The sequence below is a fragment of the Rhododendron vialii genome, chromosome 6a (genome assembly GCF_030253575.1).
Source record: "Rhododendron vialii isolate Sample 1 chromosome 6a, ASM3025357v1".
In the NCBI taxonomy this organism is placed as follows: domain Eukaryota; kingdom Viridiplantae; phylum Streptophyta; class Magnoliopsida; order Ericales; family Ericaceae; genus Rhododendron; species Rhododendron vialii.
In genome coordinates this window covers 21,523,001-21,549,597 of record NC_080562.1, presented here as the reverse complement: position 1 = coordinate 21,549,597, position 26,597 = coordinate 21,523,001, and the positions used below count along the sequence as shown (strand labels likewise).

The following is a 26,597-nucleotide window of genomic DNA, read 5'->3' as shown; positions in this document are numbered from 1 at the left end:
AAAGAAAAGTGTAAAATCTATTCACCTGTAAGAAACTTAGTCTCAGAAGACAACCTTTGTTCTTCACACAAGTACAGAAAAACAGCGCAAACAATTATAGTTGTTTACCTTATAAAGTGAATCACCAGTAACTTCATAACGCATTTGAGATCCAATAACAATTGGTATGTGAGTATTGGCATGAAAATCAGAAACATCGTTAGCCTACAAGGTAATAACTGAAGTTATGCAATAATATGTATGGAATAGGAGCTAACATGGATTTTACTATAACCGAGGAAAAAAACGCACATTTACTTGAGAGTCGCACTGGAACATACAGGAGGACTATATAAACATTGGATACTTACCTACTTCTGATGTAAGTTTGCTCAGATACTCATTGTGAACTATCGATTTACCACACATTTAACAAAGGTCTTTTTTCCTCCCCCAAATGTGAAATTTACATTACCCATCTTAAAATCCAACTCAACATATATTGCCAATATTTGTACGAGTTTTAAGTTATGACAGGAATCCATAACTAATCGACTAATGTTATGCCATATAGATCTTATTGGCATCATTGGAGCCCTACGGGCCCCTCACCAATTATATCCCATAACCACGTAGAGGCAACTCTGGTGGTTCAGGGTAACACTTCTAGTTTAACAAATAGGTTCCAGCAACAGTTACTTCATACCCAATCCACCAAGAACAACAAAACGGGTATGTCCAAATGAATATATTTGGGTGAAGCCAATAATGGAAGTCAATGTTGTATCTTCCACATACAGTAGGACAGTTCATATTTCCTAGTATGGCCTAAGGTCTCATCTCATGAAAACGTTTCTTCTTTTGATACAACATGTTTGAGAGGGAAAAAAAAAAAGGGGTAGATTCAACACAAACCAGGAACACGATCAACAGAAAAAGGCAATTACCTTTATTGCAGGCAATCCTAGAGGGCAGGGTTTATCAAAAAGATGAGCTAAAAATAAATGCTTCGAATCTCCCTACACATAGTTACAATAACTGGCTGTCAAAGTTTTGATTCTTTAGAAGTATCACCTATTTTTTACAAATAAGAAAACCATTATAATGATAAGCAAAAAATGAATACCACCACCATTAAAAAAAAATCCACAAAAAAAGATCTTCCAAACCAACTCCAACAATTGTGGATGCACTATTCTCTATAGAGATGCATTTGCCAAACTCAGGTACATAACCTTGAAAAAGGATAATAGTTTGTTCAATGCACAAAATACGGCTATGAAGGGCATTATCATACCAAGCATAATCAGAGCAAAAGCAGGTGTCAAATTTGTTGTAGAATTGCAGATTCGAAATAACTCCTTCTGCAGATTGCCTAAATGCTAAAAAGGAAGCCATAAGGTCGTTTTGTACACAATGGAATTTCCAAAAGTCATGCGAACCCCAGTTTTTGGGGCTCATATTTGTGGAGGGTCCCATTAGCATGCATCCAATAGGAATTGAACCTACGAATTCTCCAATTATGAGTTGGGCGCTTTAAGCATTCAACCATGGATGCTTAGTGGAGATCCTCGTAAGGTTAAAGTAGCCAACAGAAAATCTCACTATATTTAACCAGGAAAAGAACCAAGGTAAAAAAACTAAGGAAATTCATAAATGTGTTCTACACACCGTAACTGCATACAACCTATTAAGAACATCATTCTTGCCACCAGTTTCCTCATTCGACGATCGTCAGTGCCTTTCAATACTGTGCTTTGCTATCACATTGTGCACATGGTTGTAGAAGCAGTCATCCATGTTACCATCTTCAAAGTTTGAGCATTAACAGTCAAAACGTATTGATCTAAAAGGCCTGCCATTATCTGAAAAAAGTAAACAGGGAAAAAAAGGGCCGGTTAAATGCAATAAAAGCTGACTTAAAAACAAGAATGGTGATGCAATCTTACCTTGTGAATGGTGTAATATGGTGCCCAACAGGTTTTACAGCTTCAAAACGGTCAAATAGCTCAGATGGAAAAGTAGAAAGATATCTTGTACCCATTTCATCTTGACAAGCAGATAAAGCAGAAACAACAGCAGTCATTTCTCTTCGAGAGTATTGTTGTGAGTGCTAGCCCACATCTGTGCTAAAGGCACTCATGTAATGCCCTTCAATACGGAAAAAGTAAAAATTGACTCTTAGAAATCATATACGGGTATGCAATATTTTACTGACCAAAGGGTAGATCAAATATTGAGTCATACACATGCTATTGTCTGAAACTGGGAGCAAAACGAGACTTGATCGTAATCAATTGGAAACCATTAGAGCATCTGAGGTAAGGAATCCGACATATTGATTATGTGAGGTTCAATAGTAGCAGAAGTTGATACAGTAGGATTTAGGGTTATTTTTCTCATTTTAGTGACTTTAGTGTGTGTAGGATTTTGAGTCTATAAATGGGTAAGTTGTCTCTCATTTTGGTAGCTTTTTTATTATTAAAATATTGAATATATTGATTGAGACATAGTTTCACTCACTACCCTTTGGGGTTTATCCCCATGAATTGGATTTTGCTTCTTTCTTTGAATCTTAGATTCCCTTTCATATTTTGATTGTATCAAAATTTAATGAGATAATCCAAATCAAACACACAAAGATTGGTCTACAATGCTCTTAGAAGTTTCTAGAAGAGTGGTTCATGGACCCATGAACCCAGTTTTAGCCCCGCCTAAAATATATAATAGCATACCAACTTCCTTGAGAAGAGCCCAACTTTAAAGTTCATGCTAAAATTTAAAGTACATCCCATTAATCAAAATTAAGAGTTAATGCAGCACAAGTTGAACGCCAACTTCATGCATGACCCAAAAGTAAAGTTCATTCACAACGTTTATAGCAGATCTTAATTTATTGGGACACAAGACTTGGTTGGATTTCATATCCATGGAGGGAAAAGAAAAACAAAAATTTGTTCTCATCTCAATCACGGAATTAACCCTGCAATAAATCATACTGATGATAGACTTTTCTTCCTTTACTAATACACTACGAAATCTATCAGTACATAGAAGCACAATTCTCCAGAACCCAAAAAAGATATACTGCTCTTTTTTTACCTCCATCAGGAAGAAGACCAGATGGCTGAATTTAATGGAAAAATTCGCAGAAAGCTCGCAGTACTGACGCTCGTATCCTTCAAATACCTCACTCATCTCTCCTCCAAATCTCCCAACAACCTTGTCAGTAAAACAATTAAACAGATTGAGCTTAAAAAATGATTGGAAAGTTAGAATTCTATGAAATCGTACCCCATAATCAAAATGGTTTGGGATTTTGTAAGCGGTTGAGGATACACCCGGAAGAAGAAGACAACTTGAAGATTCGATCTGTTTTACCACGAAGGCTATAAGGCTTGGTAACCATAAACTGCACCTCAGATTTCACATACTTCATCCAACAACCATCAATTTTTCAATCTCGAGGAAGCGAAATTCAAATTAACTCATGAATATATGAAGTACAAAGCTTGATTTAGAAGAACTGATGTGGTTCTAATTTGCGTTCCTTCTAAAGACTTGAAATCTACAGTAGTATTGATACGGTTCTAATTTGGTTCACAAACATTTTCATAAATTAACCAAAAGCCTACCCACTTACACACTTTACCACAAGGAAAAACAAAATGAAAGAGTAACTAAAGAAGCAATTTTTTTCAGAAAGAGAAACATATTTCTTGCATATTAGTAATTTCTAGTATGTCTTCTATATGTATTTCGCATCAAAATTTTAGACATGCCAAAATTACTTACCTTTATCAGTAATCTCACTATTGAGTAAATCTCTCCACTGCCACATTCAACGCTCTCCGTCAAAGATTCGTCCAAAACTTCTCGATTTCATCTCTTCATTCACAAGAAAATTTCAAAAATCTGTTTTGAACGGTGGAAAGATCTGTCAAGGTGATAACGAAACCCAGACATTACATAGGGCTAGAAGAGGAATTGAAGAAATCACAAAAATCGAAACCAAAAACAGCTGAAATAGAGCCCATAAAACCTGTTGGGATAAACAATCGTCAAATTTTTTTTGCCCAAACGATTACTATAAAATTTTAGAACTATTCTCCCATTTGTTGAATTGGTATCAAATTTTTTGATCTCAATTTACAAAAAATTATCGGGTTGACCGGATTGAAACTTGTTTTAACCCAAGTACAGGGCTTTTGATAAAAAAAGAAAAAAGAAAAACAAAATCAACAAGTACAGGGCAGTTGTGCAGAAATATACAAAGGTTCAAAATTGTACTAAAAACAGTTATAGGAACACAACTGCGACCAAAGTAATTATGACTGGAAGTGTGTTTTAAAGTTACATTGTTAAAATTGCCTAGAGAGACAGAGAGAGACCTGAATGGGGAAGGCGTCCATGTGAGCCCTGAGAGCAAGCCAGCGCTTTTCCCCAGACCCAATTGAAGCCACCACCCCAGTCCCCGCAAACGGCCATGCGTACTCAATCCCGAGCGAGCTGAGTTAGGAGTTGGGATCGCACGAGTCGACTGGTGTTGTGCTCCTGGGATGCCAGCTTCACTGCTTCAAGTACTTGTGAATCCTCATCCAAACCCACCTCAACCAATCGAAGAACTCGGGCTCCCTTGCCAATTCCAACAAATCAACGTAACCGTTGGGGTGAAAGAATTTGATGATTGTTTATCCCAACACGTTCTATGGAGTCGATCTCGTCCACGAAGAGAGAGAGACGTGTAAGAGATGAATAGAGGAACATTATTGGAGTAGGTCTCCATCGTTCCTTCTCTCCAATTGTTCAATAAAGTCTTACACACCTCATCCAGATTGTCTCTTTCCACAGAGTCCCAAAGTCCAACATTCAATAGTTGTAGATGCATGCACTTCATGTTCTATGCATCACGTTGCATCACCATTGTCCTGTTCCAATTAATGTCATCAAGGTGGTCAGAAGCCCAACGGTACCCCCCGAAAATATGAGAAACACAACAAAATGAAGAACAAAAGAGAGGACATGGATGAAATATATGGAAAGTCAGAAAACCTAGTAAAGTAATCCACAAATAATGACTACAGTAGTTTACTGTAGCAAGTCAAAGTTGGAAGTGCCCCCACGAAACAGACGTGATGTATAAATTAAAGGGGTGTAATTGAAAATTTTGGACCAAAATTGTCCAATTCAAATTCTTATATGGTCAAGGACCATGGATATAGAGACACATAAATATGTTAAATTTATTGAGCCTACATGAAACATATTACATACCTGAGAGCATAACATTGGCTAACACCTGTTGATTGGAGATATATGCAAACTTGCCAATCTTTTCATCAACATTCTGCTTCCAATAAAGAGCCCATACAGCCTTCATACATATAATAAAATTGTACTTTTTCTCCCAATTTTCTTTTGTTTTTGCAAGAAACTGAAAGTTAGGAATAAATAGGAATTCCTATTTCTTCATGGATGAGACTCATAATGACACCTTATGAATGGAAAATTCTAACATCAATTCTTGTACTTTTTACTCTTTTTTCCCGCCAAGCGCCCAGTATCAATCTAGCCTACTCCCCAGAGTTGGGCTATGGCCCGCTTTGCTAAGCCGAGGTCGGCCGACCATTTTGGGCATTACAAAACCTCCACATCAAAGGCCTGATTTAGCAAAGATTCGAAAGAGAACTCTCATATTGCCATAAAATTCTTTAATTGAAAATATATTTTTCCCCTTTTACTTTGTTTCTGCCATTCCCCTACTTAAAGGAGCCTAGTAACACCATACATACATAACGGGGCTACATGTACATATATTTATGCAAACAAGGTCAATTTACCAGCACCTTTTGCTTTCTTGCAAGGAAAGTGTCTAGCTTCAGGCAGCCTAAATAGGTCATCTTTTCTGGCCTTCACCTTGTTCATAAATCTCCACTTCGTTTGGTACCGCATGGAAGCCTTCCCTTGGTTTGGGAACTGCACTCCTCCAACAACATATCCAAGGAATGAAGCATGCACAAACCAATATGACAAAGTTTGATTTCAGCCAATCATTTCAAAGCACCTAAAAGACATAACAGTACAAGTAGATATCCCAAATGTAAGGCAGTTGTCACACTCGCAGCACATGGCTAAACTTGTACGAGTTACACAAAACTAATTGCTAAATTATTTTCCGGTGAACTTCATCCTTGTACTAAATCTAAGGTTTAAATCAAAATCAGAAAAATTCCCCTTCCTCAACTAGTACAATAAGGAAATCATATAATCATGTCATTTATAAATTAGACCAATCCATAGGTTAAGAACTTCAAACCATAGCAAGTTCAAGCCAACCCAAAAGGCTCATACATGCTCATGTCAAGTGTGCATGGACATGAATCTACAAGAAGGAAAATGAACGGTGCAGCCAAAGTACATAACACTGCATTTCAAGAATTAGTCCCAAATAATTAGAAACCACCATAACAGTAAAAATGTTGCTATCAAAAAGAACAAAAACCAAATGCAGGTTCTACATACCATTTGTAGCCGCCAACCTCAAATGCATTACTACGAAGTGCTCTCTTGTTAATCTGTGAAAATTTGTCGATCTTCCATGTATACTTCCCACTACGTGATAGCCTACGCACGAAGAACATGCTCGGTTGTTTGGAAGCGTATGATTTTGTTCAGGTATATATGCATGTAATTCATATGAAGTAGTTTAGGAAAGGATGATTGCTGGTTGTTTTGTGTCGAGTATTGTTTTGGATATTGTGGCAAAAATGTTACTGATAACTTGATAATGGGTACATCGAGGGGAAAGAAAAGAGCATAAATGGAGACTAAATGACCTGCCGCAAAGCCAACATAAATAGACAGAAGTAGAAAATGAAAGAAACTTCCAATGAGAATTGGGTAGACAAAAAAACCAATTGTTAATAAAAACTTGGTCTGGACTAGACATTTGCATATCTAGTATCACCTTCAAATCCAATCCAAGTAGAGACATCATCAAAATGCAACCTTAGGACTGGAAATATGAATATTTAGCATCACAGTCCAATTCAAATCAAGTAACGACTGCACAATACACCAGCATTCATCATTTTGAAAACCAGGGGCAATAGAGTAGGATAAGGGGATGTGATTCTTTTGCCCTGTTGTTGATCAGGTCATTAGCAGTAGCAGCAAAAATAATAGGATTTAGCAGTAGGATCCGAGCTTGGAGATATGATATTCCGAGCCCAAATTTTCAACAGAAAAGCACCAACATAATGTTCCAAACAAAGGAAAGTAGAATTTAAGTTTACATCTCATTGAAGTTGAAAGCATATTGGTACAAGCTCTATGCATAAAAACCAACATTTGCAGGTTCGAGGTTATATTACATAAAAGTTGGGAGCATATTGGCAGATGCTATATATGTACATCCAAATCATCTAGATTCTGTTGAAATTTGCAAAGACATTGGTAAAGATGTCTATTGTTTAGCATTTGGAGTTCCAAAAGTTGTTGGATTAAGTAGCTATTAGTTTGAAGATTTGTTCAGCCAATTTAGGCACACCAAAAGAAGGCATGTTCAGAAGTTGTTACTATCCAACATAAAAACCAGCCTTGTTGGATGGCTGGAGATTGTGAACCAAACGAATAATACATTCACTGAAGGCTATAGAGTAAAAACATCAAGGAAATTGCTGACAAAGTAAATCACAACTTCATCCAGTTTCCCAAATCTTGCTGGTTTAGTGGCAGAGGAAAAACAGAACTGATTGTCGGGCTACAAAAGTTTACAAAAGCGATGTATAGTTGTTTTGGCATAAAGTTTTTTGTGGGATGTCACAGGCACACCTATTTTACTATTAGGGAGCTCGTGTGGAGGATGGCAGTGTGGTGGTAATACTGAATCTTCAAAAGTCTCAATCAAAACAAGACATCAAAGGATATAAAAGAGTGATCTTCTACTGGATAGAAGAGATGAAACCATCAGATACTTTATAAAATTTTCCAAAAAACATTATTTCAATTTTTCAACAAAAAATCAAACAGAAAAAGAATGCATAAGTCACATACAATTTTTCCATGAAAATTAAAACGAAAATAGAATGCATAAGTCGCATACATCAAATAAGCCCGAAAGTATAGAGAATGGCTAATAAGAAGAAACACGTTGAGCAAGAATAACACAATCACAATTTTTTTACTTTTTTCCTCTAGACCAAGACTTGTAAAATAATGAAGAACAGTTATTCCGAAGCACCTAAAAATAAAAATGAAATAAAACATTGAAGAATAAAATTGTTTCTATCAAATTGATGCTCTTAACTTTGGAGGGAAAAATGACCCTTACATCTGGTTGTCAACGATTACATAGCTAAATGGTGAATTGCCCTCCTTGGAGACCAAGCTAGAACGAAGAAAATGTGGGTAAGGAAATTCCAAAAGAAGACAAATGATGAGTAAGATCATGCAGTGCTATCGATGACGGCCCAGAAAAAAAAGAAAAAGAAAAAAGTAGCATGTCTGCATATCATCTGAAAAACTAGCATATCCAGAAGCTCTAAATAAGATTACAAATTATGGTTGAAAAGCATGCTATCAGGGGCGAGCAATAGAGTAAGATGAGATTCGGTACAATGTGATCATTTTAAAAATCCTACACTACTAAAGCATCTAGGAAGCACAGATACTCTATTTTGGCCTCCGTATCACGTACCGTACACGTATCGAATACGGATACGCTCCGGATACGTATCCGATACATTGTTTTTAAAGTATTCGGTTTTCAAATTTATTTTTTGGTGTTCCGATACGTTTTGGATACGCTCAGATACGTTACGGATACGCTGGGATAAGTTACGGATACGTTCGGCGGTCAATTTGTTATTACTTAAAATATATGGGTTTGAACTGTAATTAGGGCTATATAATCTAATTTCCTTGACGAGAAAAAGCAGACGAGAAGAAAAGAAAAAAGCAGAAACGAAAGGGAAAGAAAGCGATCCATCTCTAGTTGTCGTCTCTCATCTCTCGATCCTGTAAGCTCTCCTCTCTCTTCTCATCTCTCTTTTCTCTCCATCTCTCTCGTCTGTATCTCATCTCTCTCTCTCTCTCTCTCTCTCTCTCTCTCTCTCTCTTTTGTAGCATATACATACATATATACATATACATGTAGATATATATATATATATACACACATGTAGATATATACACACACACACATACGTATACAACGCTGCATAAATTAGCTAGTAGCTATTGACCTACTTTTGCTTCTATTGGTACTGGTAGTGCTCTGTTTCCTCATCCTCACAAACGAATGCAGTGGATACAAATAATCCTCTTTAGAGTTATGTTACAAAATTAGAGAAATTGGGTGATCAATGGGGAAATACTTTGTGGCAGTGCAATTTTTGCAGTGTTGTCAAAAAGAGTTCTTACACTAGAGTTAGGGGCCATTTGTTGAAGTTGTCGAATTGGAATTGGACCTTGTCAAAATGTTACAAAGGAAGTTCTTGCGACTATGAAGAAATTAGATGAGGAAGCTAAAGCGAGAATAAAAGAAAATGTGCCAAAGAAAGTACCTCTACCCCCTTCTACTAGATCGGCTGGTTTTGTTCTGGAAGGTTATGAGACAAGGAAACAAAGAACAAGTGGGAGTAGAAGTGAAACTATATCACCCGTTGAGAAGGCATTTGACAGGGGTAAACGTGATCAATTGCATGCAGAAATTGCTAGGATGTTTTATTCCGGGGTTTTGCCATTTAATTTGGCAAGAAACCCTTATTATGTGACCTCCTATCAATTTGCCGCAAACAATCCTTTGTCTGGATATATCCCACCGGGATATAATTTGTTGAGGACAACTTTACTTCAACAAGAAAAGACAAATGTTGAGAGATTGCTCCTACCGATTAAGGGAACATGGAGAGAGAAAGGTGTAAGCATTGTGAGTGATGGATGGAGTGACTCGCAAAAAAGGCCTTTGATCAATTTTATGGCGGTGACGGAGGGCGGGCCTATGTTCCTCAAAGCCGTGGATTGTTCCGGTGACACAAAAGACAAGTATTTCTTTTTTGAGTTGTTGAAAGAAGTGATAGAGGAGGTTGGCCCTGAAAATGTGGTTCAAGTAATCACAGATAATGCTAAGAATTGTGCCGGTGCGGGACTTCTAATTGAAGGATTATATCCTAACATCTCTTGGACACCATGTGTGGTCCACACTCTCAACCTTGCCTGGCAAAATATTTGTGCAGCAAAGAATGTGGAAAATAATCAAGTAACTTGTGACGAGTGTTCTTGGATCACGATAATTGCGGATGATGTTTTATTCATCAAGAATTACATCATGAACCATTCCATGAGGTTGGCTATCTTCAATGACTTCGTTCCTTTGAAGTTGCTCTTGGTTGCAAGTACTCGTTTTGCTTCTGTAATGGTTATGCTTAAAAGATTCAAGCTTCTTAAAGCCAATCTTCAATAAGCACGAGGTGGAATTCTTATAGAGAGGATGATACGGGAAAAGCAAAGTTTGTGAAAGAGAAGGTGCTAGATGACATTTGGTGGGACTCCATTGATTATATACTTTCCTTTACCTCTCCCATATATGATATGTTAAGGATTTGTGACACGGATAAGCCTTGTCTTCATTTGGTCCATGACATGTGGGATACAATGATAGAGAAGGTAAAGGTTGCAATGTATAGGCATGAAGGAAAGCGGCATGAGGACTCATCTACCTTTTATGAAGTTGTTCACGCAATTCTCGTTGATCGGTGGAACAAGAACAGCACTCCACTTCATTGCCTAGCTCATTCACTAAATCCGAGGTGACTTCTAACTTCATTAGTTCACTTCATAAATAGTGTGAACATTATGTACTCTATTATTCATAAATTAAACTTCAACTTTTCTTTGTATTACGAAGGTACTATAGTGATGAATGGCTTCATGAGGGTCCTAGTAGAGTGCCTCCACATAAAGATGTTGAGGTTGCACGAGAAAGAATGAAATGCATGAAAAGGTATTTTCCTAATTCAACGGATCGCTCAAAGGTTAACATGGAATTTGCCAATTTTTCAAGCAAGGCGGGAGAGTTTGGGGATAGTGATTCCATCCATGATCGCTATGCAATGGACCCTAAGAGTTGGTGGGTTACTTATGGTGCAAGCGCACCTTTGCTTCAAAGCGTAGCTTTAAAGCTACTTACGCAACCTTCTTCATCATCATGTAGCGAGAGAAATTGGAGTACTTACTCATTTGTGCATTCGGCTAAAAGGAATAAGATAACTCCAAAATGTGCGGAAGACTTGGTTTTCATTCATAGCAACCTCCGCCTCTTATCAAGAAGAACTCGGCAATACATTGAAGAACAAACGAAGATGTGGGACATTGCCGGAGATGCTTTTGATTCATTTGGGGATGTTGAAGAGCTTGAAATTGCACAACTCTCCCTTGACGAACAGGAGTTGGAGGCCGTAGTTTTTACGGACGATGGTGATGACGGTGAATTTGGCGATGAAGCAATGGAGGTTTAGCGAAATACAATGATGATTGCAATATTTTGGATGGACAATGAGAATCTTTTGACTTTTGATGATGTTAAATGAACTCTCTTTTTTGCTTGGCATGTGAATGGTGAACTTGTGTAATGGATAACTTTAGTCGCCAATGGAATATTATTTTTATTTATTTTTATATTCAACATATCCCCAATGTATCGTATCCAACGTTTTGGAAAAATCACGTATCCGCGTATCCGTATCGTATCATATCCGTATCTCGTATCTCGTATCCGTATCCGTGCTACTTAGTAAAGCAGTATCATAGGATATGTTGCACCATAGGCTATTAATTGCAAAGAGGAGCCTCGCTCTTAGTTGGCTCTGAGGAGAGGACTTAGAAAAGATTTAAGATTGAAAGAATACTATATCTCTCTGCAATTTCTCTTCAAAACGCTATACATTTAAACCATAGAATAGGTGTCCTTTAGCATTCAATCAATAAAAATGTAAAACAACGCAATTGGATTAGTTCAAAAAGTTTCAATGCTTAAAAAATATATTTTTCATGTTACCACAAGAAAGGAAGTATCAATGCTATCGGCTTCCAGTATTCCTCTACCTTGAGCATCATCTGCAATCTTGCAATAACAATTCCTGCATGAAGGCAATAATATATTTTTCCTAGTGTTAACTCTAGAAAAAGAAATAACATTAGGTGCTGATGTATTGATTTTGTTATATTGTTCCCTGTATCCTCTAGAATTTCAATGACAGTCAGTAGAAATTTATGAACACTTTAATGGAGTTACTACATAATATCACAACTAAGAAAAGAGTACACGTTCGAGTCTTGCAATAAAGGCGTTTTAGTCATTCTAATCATACCGACTGCTTTTGGCACCGAATGATAGCCTTCTTCCTTAGTGGACATGTCATTCTCTAGAAAAAAAGGCATAGCACGTGTAAAGGGTTGAAGTGGTGTTTGCCACATATTCAATGGCCTAGCTAATGCAGAGTTATGAGATGGAAATCATGGAAAGATGCGAAACTGCAGAAAGCAGCCTGTTTAGGGCATCTCTAGTGCTGCTGCTAAAAATTGTGTTATATATATGACATAAAGAGTAAAAAGTGGGTCCCCATTTTTGTTTGTCAAGAGTGTATAAATTTAGGCTTAATTGCAAAAACACCCCCTAAACTATCACTTTTTTGGCAACTTCACCCCTCCCCCATTTTCCGTTAAAAAAATGGACGGAGAGAAACAAAATTATGTACGTACCTTTTTGTTAAAAAAAATACGTTGACATATATTCTCGCTCTTCCTTCTACAGTATTTTTCATGTTTTCTCTCTGTCTTCCGCCTCTCTCTCTCTTCCGCCTCTGTCTCCCTCCTCTCTCAGAAACCCACCCACCCAACGCTCCTCCCTCCAGGCGCAAACGACGGCCTGCACGACACTGACGGCCGACGCCGACCTGATTCCCCAGTGAACGACAACGACGACCTGCTTCTTCCCATCCGTAAGTTCTCTGTTTAGTTAAGTTGGTTTAGGGCAAAATAATTAGGAAGCCTGCTGTTTATTGACATGCATAAGGGCTAAAAAATTGTTTATTGTTTTCGAATTTAATAAACCCTAAATCTCTGAGTTGAACATGAGATCTGGAATTCATTTAATGCTTCTGGTTTCTCTTCCGAATATTGAGTGTTTTTGGTTTCTGAGGGTGATTTCTTGTACATAGTTCAGTTGATTCTCGGTTTCCATCTACTTCGGAATCCTTCTATTGCGTCCTGCAGCTTCATGTTGCCCTTGTTTCCTTGGTAGCAGTTAATCATTTTAGGTGGTTGCCTGGCAAAACGTTGCTCTGGTATACTAACAATGTTTGGTGGTTCTCTCTTTGGGTTTTCCATTTACCTTTGCTTAACTTATTAGCATGTGTAGTGGTTTATGGATGAGGTAGTATCATCGGCATCTTTTGGAAAGCCGATTGTGAAGTTTGATTTGGTGCACTGGTGTATCGGAGTTGCATAGAGCATTTTTGGTCTCTTGGGTTGCATTGATTTCTAGTTTTGATTTCTACTTTTCTTATGTCTAAATTTTGGCTCGATGTTGAGTGATGCAATATTAAGGTTGGAAGGTGTATTTATTTTGTGTTAAAGGCAATTTTGAATCTTGTCCTCCCCAGGCTAGGGTCTCCAATGTAAGGAAACAAAAGAAGACAATTTTGTATGGGTTTTTGTGCGTGTGTGTGTGTTCGTACATGAGGATCTATTCAAGGGGATGGGTTCAATGTAATGAGCTATGTAGAGAATGAGAGATGTTAACATTATGACTTTGTTTGCCACTATCAAGGAAAACATGATAATTTTGTTTATTAATTTTTTGTGTCATTTTGTGGTGGAAGTGTTTCTTAGTTTATGTGTTAATATAAGACAGTCCAACGTGCACCAAAATGCTAATGGACGGGGGAAAAAAGTATTGCCTTTCTTGGCACCGTTAGGAATCACTCTTCATAAGGGCTATGTTCCCTCTTGTAGGCAATATTATAAGCCATATTATGAGCCTCACATGCAATTATACCTCTCCTGTTATTAATCTAAGCTTTTTGTTGCACAAAAACCATGGTGGAGCTTAGGTGTACATTGTTCATACGCGTCGGTGGTAAACTAGTAAGGGGTTTGGAGTCTAAATACTTGAATGGTGTACATTGTTCATCTGCAGCATCTTGTGGGAGTGATAGTACCACTGGCAGTGCAACAATGCCAAGCACTGGCCCCAGACAGTTATCCCAAGGAGAATCATCAACCCCAGGCAGTACCTAGAAGTCTAACACTTGACAACCAAATTTCGTAGTATTTTGGAACCGTAATGACTTGTTAGTAGTGTTTTTGGAACCTTTATCTTAATTTGGCAACAGTACTTGTAACCTTATATTGACTCATTTGAAAGTACTCATTTCGTATCTGCAAATGGCAGTGCAGAAATTATAGAGCAAACACTGCAATTCATACTGTAATGAATGGATACTGTGTATTGATCTTTTGTGGGTATCTTTTGTTGAAATTAAAGGCAAACACTGCCCTTTTCCTCTTGATTTCGATGTTGTTTCTTGTTACAACTCTTTGTTCTTTTCACGTTGCTGGTTTGCTTGTTGCAAACATTGCCAATGCTCAAGAAATCGTTGTCTACAGTGCAAGAATGTGCAAGAATTGCTCGTTTAGTGGTCTGTCAACTTTTTACTGTTGAGTTCCTTGAATAGGATGGCTTTGAAATGATGATTAACAAAGGAAAAAGATTGGGTTACTTTGTTAATGATTTGGTTTAACTAGAGCAATTGAGACCCAAGTTCTATTGCTGATTTACTTTTGGGAATTTATTCCTGAATTTGGGCTGTAACTTGTATGGTTGCTGACGACAGTGGCATACATGTCACGTACTTAGTTTTATTTGTGTCGACCGTTTGGGTTTATGTCTGCTTAAAGTTACAGTTCTTGTTTCTTAATCGAATCACGATCATAATTTTTTAGTATGACACTTTTTTGGTTTTGTTGTTAAGTCATGCAATGATTCAAATTCAGGACCACGTTTGTTGGATTTGGTTCAAGTAGTTGTAACCAAATTCCACTCAGTCGCTACCCGTAGCCTAAAAAATCTCTACCTATAGCGAGCGACCAGATTCTATGCAATGTTGTTCGATAAGGACAACTACCCGTAGCCGTTGGAAAATTGAAAATTTTGAACAGGTACCCGTAGCCAAAAAAATCTCTACCCGTAGCTAGTGACCAGAAACTATGCAATGTTGTAGATTTTGGACAACTACCTATAGCCAAAAAAATGCCCTACCTGTACCTGCTGGACAATTTGGAAAAGAAAAAAAAACCCACGATCTACCCAGGTGGTGAGTGGAAGTGGTGCTGGTGGTGTGAGGTGGTGTGATGTGGAAGGGGGTAATTCTGGAGGAGGAGAAGGAGTATAAATGGGTTTTACATTTATGGTTTTTCTGGTGAGATTACAATGGTGCAGAGGAGAGGAGAGGAAAGAGAGAGATCGTGTATGGAGAGAGAGAGAGAGAGAGTTTTATTTGGTGTGTAGAGGAGAGTTTTTAAAAAGGGTGTAAAGGGCATTTTTGTACATTAATTTACTTTTCCATCCAATTTTGAAATTTTCCATCCAAATTCATAACAGAATTGGATGGAGAATGGGGGAGGGAGTGAAGTTGCTCAAATTTGGTAGTTAGGGGGTGAAGTTGCTCGAGTTTAAACTTAAGGGGGTGAAGTTGCGAAAAAATAATAGTTTAGGGGGTGTTTTTGCAATTAAGCCATAAATTTAGGAAGTGAATATGTGTTATAGTGGTGTAGTTAGAGTAAGTTAGTGCAAAATGGTCCCCAGCATTTTCTTTCTCTCTTCCCCCTCACGCTTTCTCTTCCTTTTTCTTTATTCTCTCTCCCCTTTCTCTTCCAGTCTTGCTCTCACCTGACACAATAGGCACTCTTCTTCCTCTTGTCTCCCTCACTCTCTCCTCTCCTTCTCTTGTAACTGTGTTGCTACAGTTAGAAAAATAGTTAGTCTAAGTTAAAAGGATAGTACCATTTAGCACACCCATTAAAGTGCGCAAAACTCAATTTTGTTGGTTAACTATGATATGTCAGTTAATTTCGGAACAAAACCAGTCCTTAACCAATGCATTAGAGATGCACATGCCAAAAATCATTTGAATGAGAAGAACAACAAGGACTACAGCATATTCCGAGCAGCATTAAGTCCTCCATTCATTTGAATTAAATCCTTCCTCGGTACTCCTCTTCAGAGTGAGTATGAACACAATTCTACTTGTAGGTACAAAAAAAAAAAACTAAACCTTTAAACAAGCATATCATTTTGTCACAAAGTTTGTAAAGAACAAGCACCACAATTCCTAAGCTAGTTCAAAAATATAATACAATCAGAACTGCCTTTAAATTTCTATACAAAAAGAGGAAAAAAAAGGATTTTGATCCCTTCAAAATTTCACCTTGCCCACGAATAGCTCAGTCCAATTGACTGGAAAAGGCAATTCAATTCCAATTCAAGGGAATTCAGTTCTTGCGAATTTGGCGTAGTGAAGTAAGATTTAAGAAATGTGATTCAATACAAAGATTCGAAGAAAATAATCTTCATCATGTTAAATTGCGGGCGAAAGAGCAACAGTACACAATTAAGGAAACAATTTTTCTTTTTTAGTTTCAAGGTGTAAAGAGTTTAATTATCTGAAAGCTAGTGCTTCTAATCTTGTCATCTGGCTTTGGATAAGCTTCTACTACTGCTAACAAATCCACAGTCACTCCTCCACGTACAAAACATACAAATTAAATATCCACATACTACCTCCATCCCAAAATGATAGTTCTCTGTGAAGAGGAGTGGAATTTTCAGACAAAAGAATAAAGGACTTCTATACATGATTTTTCAAGTCTCTTTGCACCAAATTAAATATCTCGATTGGTTATGAACAGAAATACTTTATTTTATCTAATAATTGCACTTTGTCGCATGAGACCATTAAAATGGGACAGAGGGAATTTATAATGCACAACAGTGGGATTTTCATAAAGAGGAGGAAGCAGTGGGAGGAATCGGAGGAGCAGTGCAACAACCAAAGACTACATATCCACCCAAAAAAAATTAAATTAAAAGACCACAATCCATGAAAAGCACACATAATCTCACACCATTCCAGGCTTTTTGAAGCCAAAAACTTTCCCACCCGTCTAGTTGTTCACAATCAACACCAGCCACACTTTGGGTAAATCTTTCAACAAGACCCACACACTCTTCATACTTGCTTGCCCTAATCGAATGTTATCCCTTACTCCATCCCCAAAAGGAGCATATTCTTTTTCATCTAATGCCGTCATTTCTAACTCCCTTTCTTCCCGTCTCAGTCATCTCATCTCTCTTACCTGAACATAGAAGATAAGGGGTTAGCGAGACTGACTCACCTTATGGGCCTGAAAGCCATATGAACAAAAGCAGGCTAAAAAGTAAACTACACAAAATCATAAGAACAGATTCACCAGGCACTCGAAATTATCAAACCCCTCAGTTGTTGGAGGCGTTGAGTGGTTAGATCTATCCTCCCATAAGATAGAAGCTTAAATATCTTTGACCCTTCCCTTGGTTGTTATGATCTCATTAAGATAGAAGCTCAAATATATTTCTTAGAGATCAGAGGATTTCGCCTAAGAGTAGTAATTACGGCAGAATGTTGTTTTTTTGGCTCAAAAGCCATTCAGTAAAAGATCAAAAATCATACATCACTCCAATTATGGGAATCCCAAAAATTCATACCTTGCACTCTACTATTTACTTTTGCCAAATTGACTATGGTGCTATTCTTAATAGCTCCAAGTGCTTTCCTCAATCTCTTCTGCATACCTCCCCATAGGGCTGTAAATGAGTTGAGCAGCTTGCGAGTTCGGCTCGGTAACGGCTCTATTCGGCTCGGTTCGAAGGATAAATGAGCGAGCTCAAGCTCGAACCTAGCAGAGCTCGGCTCGAACAGGTTCGTCTCGGCTCGAACATGCCAATATATAGGTTCGTGAACAAGTTCGTCTCGGCTCGAAATATATAGGTTCAGCTTGGCTCGGCTCGAACATACCAATATTCGGTTCGACTTGGCTCGTTTAGCCAATTTTTCAATATCAAGGCTAAAAAGTTGACGAATTCGAGCCGAGCTAGCTTGTTTATACCAAACCGAATACTAACAAGCCAAGCTCGAGCTTTGTACATTCTTGTCGAGCCGAGCTCGAGCCAGACGAATTCTGATCGAGCCGAGCTCGAACATGCCAATATTCAGTTCGGCTCGGCTCGTTTACACCCCTACCTCCCCCGATCTTGACGAAGTGAAAAATTAATCTTGTCTATAAGCTTGTAGAAACAAGATGGCAGTTTGGAAGGGAAACCAAAAACCAAATTCACTATTTTACAATTTTCACAAACAATGTGCAAGGTCAATGTCCAAAAAACATGAACCAAAACTCTCCAAACTTTGCAGTGAAGCTTACTAGTCAAACAGCTTTGAGTAAACAATTTTCCCCAACGCATCTCTACTGATCTGCTTCTCCTGGATCCCGTTATTTCATGATGGTTTCATTGCGAGCTGCAATTACGTGATTGCAAAGTGAACGCTTTGAGGCCTTTGGAGCATACCTGAACAAGACTTTCACTTAAGAATTCAAATTTTAAACAAAGTTCTAAAGATACTCATTTTATGTGTGTGGATGCATAAATGAGTACTTACATGGACAACTCTGCAGCAGTTCTTAGATGGAACCAAGATTTTCATCTTTGGACATACACAAGTCCATTTACTTCCCCTTCAAAAATCAATATTTCCTAAATGCAGAATTGCAGCAACTCTAAAAATTCCATCCAACAAAGAAACAAGAAAATTCCAATCACAGATCCACATAGACAAAAAAAGAAACGAGATACAAACTAGACTACGATGCATGCGAGGATTTATCTAAAGAAGACGCTAAAACCCATAAACTAAATCCCTTTGTACAAACAATATTCTAAAACTAACACGAGAAATTTACATCAGTTCACGATGAACTAAAAAATGAAACACCCAAAAACATGAAATCACTCCGTTTGGTTCAACATTCTGAGAGTTACTTTTAACTCTCGGCAGAGTTTTCAATAAATCTTTCTCTCTATCTCTCTCCACTCATTACCACTCCAACTCTCAAAAATAACTTTCTAAAATGTAAACCAAACAAAGCCTTAACTCCCTTTTTTCCTTTTAATCCAAATCAACAAAAAGAAAGCGAACAACCTAGAATCAATTTCATATACCTGGATCAACAAAAAGAAAGTGAATGACCCAGAATCAATTTCATATACCTGGGACGTCCGAAATTCACATAGGTCAAAGAGAGAAGGAGTGGACAAGAGAAAAGGAGAAGTCGCTCTACAGAGACCTGTGTTTCCCACCACCCAAATCCCCAACGGATTTTACCAAAATACCCCCTAGCTGAGGGACAAAGAAACAGGATACAAAGAAGGAAATTTGGGACACAGACGAAATTTCCAAAAAGTAAGAAAACCCTTTAAAGTAATCTTTAATTAACATCCACAGTGCGTGAATAGTTCCCTTGGCCCACACCCAGACCCCGCGAAATAACCAGAATGCCCCCACCCCATAGCTTGAGGCCCCCCCATCGAAGGGCCTAATTAAAAAAATTTGGCAAAAAAATGGCTGTCAAGAAATAACCACCAATTTGAGCCACCCGCTCTATTATGCCTCTCGGGTTTGGAAAACGAAATCATTCTGCCAATAGCCTAGTTAGGCTTGATGCCTTGAGAAAACTAATTACATTCATTGCATGACTGATCTATTATATTAGAGAAAGAGAGGGATACGTAGAGCACTCGATTCTGATAGTAGAATTTGGTAAGTTGATTTCCTTTCAAATCAACACCCCTGAAAAACAAAGGAGAGCAAAATTAAAGTGGAAAGTTAAAAATACTGCAAAAGTATAAATCAGATGGGACAAAGCAAAATGGAACATAATTTGGTCAGTCGATTCTACTCACCGACACGGTTGTCTTGACTGTGAAATTGATGGCTCCTTAGAATTAGACCGCGGAACAGCCCATCACAATATCCTAGGTACTGCTTGTGATCTCTTACCCCCATCGTGATCAAATAAAGGGGGAAAAAAGAAGAAAAAAAACGGGAAAAAAAAACAGAGAAAATATAATGAAAGGTACTGGAAGATAGATTCATCGATTTGATGACTCCACAGCCCAACCTTACATGACAAATCATAGTCAGAAACCCCTTTGCATATCCACAACATTATATTCACAAAAGACTGATAGTGCTAGCTTGTTAGATTCAGATTCAAGAAAAACCCGATTAGAAAAAAAACACTGAAGTGAGATAATAAAATAAAAACATATGGTGTATTGGTATTAAACTTGATTCCACCAACAGATCATTAATGAGTCACTAAAATAAAAACTATATGGAGTACACAATTACGTTCAATCATAAATGAAAGCGTTGCCGTGTGTCTTCCGGGTTCCAGATTCAACATAGGAAAATTTGTTTCCTTCCCCGAATTTCTAATCCTAACATTATTCAAGCACCTTTCAAGTATATCCAACAGCCTAACAGAATAAAATATGTAGTTTGTAGAGAATATTTAGAAACAACAAAAACCAGTGAAGGGAAAACCCATGAAGAAAAATCAAGAAATTTATTGACATAAATTGATTGATCAAAACAAAATCAAGAAGCACACAAGGATAAGTATCAAAGAACATTCACACAAAAATTGAGGCAGCAGTTATTCAAAATCTATGAATAGATTTTCCTCCCCCATCCAGATTCCTTCAAGATTTCTTAACTTCTATCGTAGACCCAATGTTTAAGTAAAAAAAAAAACTCTAAAAGATCCTTACGGCTTAACCGGTTTCTAACTTTTAAGTTTATAACTCTACAAACCTCAAATTTACACCTAATGGCAAACAAGACACTTAAAATAGCTTATTAACCTTTTTGGTCCCCAAAGTATTAGCATCATTTCATTTTCGTCCTCAATGTAAACATTGGAGACATTTAATCACCAACGTATCAATTTTGTACCAGCCAAGTCCCTAAGTCTAACGTCGTTAGCTCCTTCCGTCAAAATGATTGGTATTTCCGTTATTTCACCCACCCCCAAATTTCTTTCGAAAGAAAAGAGCGAAAGTGCAACGGCAGCCATGGCCACCGTTGCCATGGCCGATGGTTGCCGTTGCCACCATCACCCTCATCTTTCTCTCTCTTCCTCGCATCCATCTCATCTTTTCTTCTTCACCTCTTCCCTTTTATCCTCTCTTTTAACAACCAGCCGCCGTTGTTAAAAATCTAAACCAATCCATATTACACAAATCACAATCACTTGTTCCCAAAAAACCTCAAAAAAAAAAAAAAAAACCACCCAACTGAGAAATCAATCGATTCACATGCAGAAACATCACAACAAACACCAAGAAACCAAAACCCCCCACAGTCAAACAAATGAAAAATTAATACCAACTTAGACATACTTGGGGACAAGCCACCGAAACGAGATTATCCTTCTCAGACCGACCGTTATTCTGCCTCTTTTTACCCCTACCCACCTCTTCCACTGCACCCAAATCCCTTTCCTCCCTAATATTCGGCTCCAACCGCCTCCACGGCCTTCTCCCATTCCTAGGCGACTCACAAACCAAAACCCCATCGACCCATTTCGATTCTTGCATTTCCTTCTCAACCCGACTGGCTCGATGTTAGCACCTTGATTTCCAAGGCTTGCTATGCTTGGCTAGCGGTGGCACCTTGCACCCTAGTCAACCAATGGAAACGAAGGCATGAGGCAGGCATGCCTTGACAAGGTGACTCGATGTTGTCGGTTGGCGTCGACACTAGTCCCTTGGACAAGTTGCAGTCGTGATGCACGTGAAGGCCCGATGATTATTGAGGCATGGATGCTAAATGGGAGGCTGCATGGATGCTAAACGGGAAGCTAGCTTGTGGGACAATGCAATCAACAAAACGGCTAAGTACTTAGAGCTGGGTTGGATCACAAAATTGGCTTGGGTTGGATCAGATTGGGCGGTTACCCAATGGTTACTAATCTGCACATGTTGCTGAAAGCTTGGACAGGTGTCCCAGGCAGACCCAACTGTTACCAGCAGTTATTTTCAGCAAGGCAGCAAGCAGTTAACGGCAGTTATCCACGTGCTGGCAGATTCTGGCTAAGCCAACAACCCTAGGGCAGTTGGGGATGTCAACTGCAAGATCAAGGGTTCCCCATGATCTCATGTACTTAGTGGCCACATTTTTTCTTGTATAGCCTATTATTAGGCAAGGCATTTTCGGGTCTAAGGCAGAGGGGTGTTCTGTCTAGTACTCTTAAGTGTTTTCCTTGTATTGTTGGTGCAATAAAAGGTTGGGACGGGTTCCTGTAAACTGTGTGCTTGCTAGACTTTCACTCAAACTCATGTGTGTGTTTTACTTCGTTGGCTAAGACCAAGTCTTGAGGAAATTTGGTGCCATCACGGGCATAAATTCTTGGCAGTAAATAGCCCCGTGACACTCGACGAGATGGGTCTTGGATTTCTGGAGTAGGGAAGGGGAGAGGAGTAGAAGCTCGCGGAAAGGGAGAGTAGTGAGAGAGGGCGATATCGACGGAACAACTGTGATTTTGGGGGTTGCGACCAGGTCGAGAGTGAGGCAAGGAGTGCGCTCAGTTTCGGATTGGAAGTGGGTGAGCCGAGAGAGGCGAGAAGACGAGTTGAGGATGAATCTAGGTTTGCACCGGCGAGAGGGTGGTGTTGAATCCATGTATGAGCTTTTTGATGGACCGGTTGCAGTTTCCCTCTTTTCTTTTTCCTTTTTTTGTGTTTCTTTTGACAAATTTGGGGTGGGCAAAATGACGAAGTTGCCCCTCATTTTTAGGGATGGGGCTAACAGTGTTAGACTTGGGGACTTGATTGGTAAAAAATTGATATGTTGGTGACTAAATATCTCCAATGTTTACATTGGGGGCGAAAATGAGACGAAACTAATACTTTGGGGACCAAAAAGGTTAATAAGCCCACTTAAGAAGTTTGCATCTGCGAAATTCAGCCAAAAATTCACTATAGGACAACAAATATACAACCCACAAGCCATTTTCTTGAAATTTACCTTTCAAGCTTGATGCCAAACAGTCTCTTCACATTATTTAGTTCATCATAATCTACATCATCAAATAAAATTATGTCACCAACTTAGTAAAGTATATGCCCAATCTAATAGATCCTTTGAAAGACAACCAGCCACTTTCATTTACCAAGTTCCTACCACAATTGTTTAAACCTAATAGCCAATAACTTAGAACAAAGTGTTGTATCAAAACAAAAGCCCCAATATTCTTTCACCAATGAAAATATATAACACCGAAAAAGTAAATCCAAACCCTGTTAAAAGTAAAAATCTGCAGAAAAATGTCTAAATTATTACCTTTCACAAGGTTAGGGCAAACTCATCTTGGGTCAAATTCGCAGCAACTACAGGTTTCAATGAATACGGAATATTAAAACCAATGTTACGAATACCGTACCAGTATCGGTTTTTTTATTGGCACGGTATGGGTACGTATCGTGATATACCGGGCACCGTTTCGGATTTATCGCCGCTTTAAGTAGTTATATTTATAAAAATATATACATTTTTAAGAGAAGCTTAAGATAGGAAGCGTGTACTCTTCCATACAATTGAGTAGGTTACATAAATAACCATGGTTAAGTTTACTCTTTGGAAATCAAACCCCACCTTACAGTTTTTTATTAGAAAAGTGGAGTACAGCCTTTATAGGGAGAAGAAAGCGGTTAAGGCACAAGATCAAATATGTGAATGAAACCAATATTTGCCTCATGATTGTTCAGTGTCGGAATCCAGAATTAGTGTTGTTTGTTTGCTCTAGTCACTACCAACAAAAATCGTAGACCATATCAAACACACTCGAATCCTGATTTCTTCAACCTGCGCATACAGAAAGTAGGGAAATATCACTGAAATGTTCATAACTGTGGATGAAAGAAAATCAACTTTACCTTTTTTTTTGTGAACAAGAAACTCTTCCAATGAACCGGGCTTATGTTAATCCACCCAAAAGTCCTTCCCATTGCTCCATCCAGAATCTGATTTCAATTCTAACATCAGCTCAGAAGTAGAGTGGTCAACCAATGAAAAAAAATATGATTGCAGAAGGAAGCTTACCCATAATCAAAACAAAGATGCAGAGAATGATATTCAGATAGTGTAAATTTTGTAACAACCAATAAGAAACCAAAAAGAAAGTCTCTTCAAAATGCATCGTCTATTAAAAGTAAACCCCATAATGACCTGATACCAGTAGACATCCTCAAACCACTAAAAGGAAGCTTACCCATAATCAAAACAAAAAGTGCAGAGAATGATAATCAGAGATTGTAACTTTTGTTGTGTCATATCACGAGCATAACGCCGAATAAGAAAGAAAAAAGATAGAGTCTCTACAAAATGCAACGTCTATTAAAAGGAAACCCTATAATGACCTCATACCAGTAGACATCAACAAACCACTGAAGCCTTCATCGAATTCCTCACAAAATAAATAGCAACATAAATGAAGGAAACCAATTCTTGTTCATTCAACTATCGCATGGTCATTTTCCTTGGGCAAAAGTATCCGACTAACGCTTGAGTACCTTAGCTATAACTTGACATCCACAACCGAAAGCCAATCCTTGATGGCACTGTAAATGCAGTTCTTGCCACATGGTTCAAGGGTTATATCACTAAAGTTCAGGCATTAGAAATGCCATCAATCTTAAAATAGTTTGCCTTTGGAAAATTTCCTAAGCAGTAAATACCACGTATTCCTAGAGTTTTCCTTCTGTATTTGACAATGTCTCTATTGTCTATCCTATTCACCATATATAGACATCAACTTGTTTATTCTAACTATCAATCCATGTCAAGGAAAAGGGACAACTATAAGGCAAGAAAAGGGACAACTATAAGGCGTGAGTGGCAGCCTAAGCTTTTGGAGGGTAAAGTGACAGTGAAAGGGGGTGCTGAAAATAAACTACGTCGGAAATTTGGCATTCAGAAAACAGAAAAAATAACCACACTACAAAGACTAAGGAAACAGAGAGCAAATGAGGAAGAAACAAAGACAACTTGTGCATAAATATACTAATCCTAGAGGACGAAGCCATGTAGCAAAATCTTGCTTCTCATGCCACTTTGGGCCCTCCCTGAGATATAATGGCTCTTTGGCAGCGGCTCACATGAGATTTCGCATTAATTCTGAGAGGACTAAGACAAGGTTGGGCCGTTCCTCCATAAGAGAAATGTTAGGATTGAGTATTCATTTTGACAATGAGCAAATGAAATTTTATTGTAGGAGGCTGCGGGTTGTCTCTCCTACCTTTGCAAAATTTCCAAGGCCTGCCATTTCAAGAAATAGGTGTGGGCAAAAGGGGGGAAGAACTTCGAAACCAGTTCCTAAGTCGTAGAGCACGTCAGCTGCAAAGTGGGAGGCTCACTCTATTAGAAGATATTGCAAAACTGATAGACAGAACCAAGCTAAGCTGTAAACAAATTATTCATCTTGAATGAATAGTTGAAACAATAATTCAACTAGAGAACCATCAGAAATACAGAAAGGAAAGATCTCATGTTTTCAACCAAGCTACAAACCCAAAATTCTCCAACGTTTGGGCTTTGAATCCATTCTTGCACACAAATTGCTACATATGAGCTTTCCTACATGCTGCATACCATCCTTTAAAACCTGTTTGGCATGAACACAACCAATAAATTCCTAGACAAAAAGGCTTTCATGCATTGACATGTGTAGACTGTCCAACAAAATTGATAGCTTACCCAACTTACTACAGTCGCCTATGCAGTAGTAGACCACAAGCCTGCAGCAAATAGCAGAGCATGCGACAAACTAAGACTATTAGAAAATATGCCACAGTTGGGGAAGACGTTTCAAAGCAATAGCAAAGGGTTATTCTAACATAAAATATTTCTAGAAGACAGATTGAATAGTATCACAAAGACCATGACAAGTAGGCGCACAAACACACTCAAAGTGTCACACACATGAGCACGTGCCCTCGTGCGCGTGCACACACAACACACACACAATACCAGGAACAAAACCAGCCGTGAGCTGAAAATATTATGTTCTTCCATAGTATAGAAAAATCATGCTAGAAGCTCCTATTGCTGAAGATGTGTTGCAAGTATTATAAGACGACCTGAGTTGATAGAACGGATAACGCTGCACTGGTAAAGTGCTGCATTGACCTTAACTGTGTGTATCTAAGATAACCCTCGTTCAAACTGCAAAAGCAATATACTATCAGCTAAATCCAGTATAAATGTGCTTCAGCAAAGCTATTAATCCAAAGAGAATATATCATCTTTAGCTCACCTATATGGATAACCTGAAGGAAAAAAAAAAAAAAAACTTATTCAGGAAGGATTCAACCATCCTATGGAGTACTGGTCTCGAATCATCAGCCACCTTCATTTGTAAAGAATTTAAAAGTTCCAGAGCAATCAGTTCAATGACTT

At 38.3% G+C, this 26,597-nt stretch overlaps 1 protein-coding gene and 1 pseudogene across 2 annotated transcripts; one reads left to right on the top strand and one right to left on the bottom strand.

Annotated features, from left to right (window-relative positions):
* LOC131330157 (alpha-L-arabinofuranosidase 1-like) overlaps positions 1 to 26,597 on the bottom strand; it is an 85,333-nt pseudogene that overhangs the window by 27,351 nt on the left and 31,385 nt on the right.
* On the top strand, positions 9,260 to 11,762 carry LOC131330159 (uncharacterized). Of its 2 annotated transcripts, none has more exons than XM_058363654.1 (2): positions 9,260 to 10,790; positions 10,889 to 11,762. In XM_058363654.1, the coding sequence occupies exons 1-2, from the start codon at positions 10,573 to 10,575 to the stop codon at positions 11,496 to 11,498; spliced, it is 828 nt and encodes a 275-aa protein (XP_058219637.1). In that variant the 5' UTR covers positions 9,260 to 10,572; the 3' UTR covers positions 11,499 to 11,762. Both variants share the same exon structure in this region; 1 of them encodes a protein (XP_058219637.1).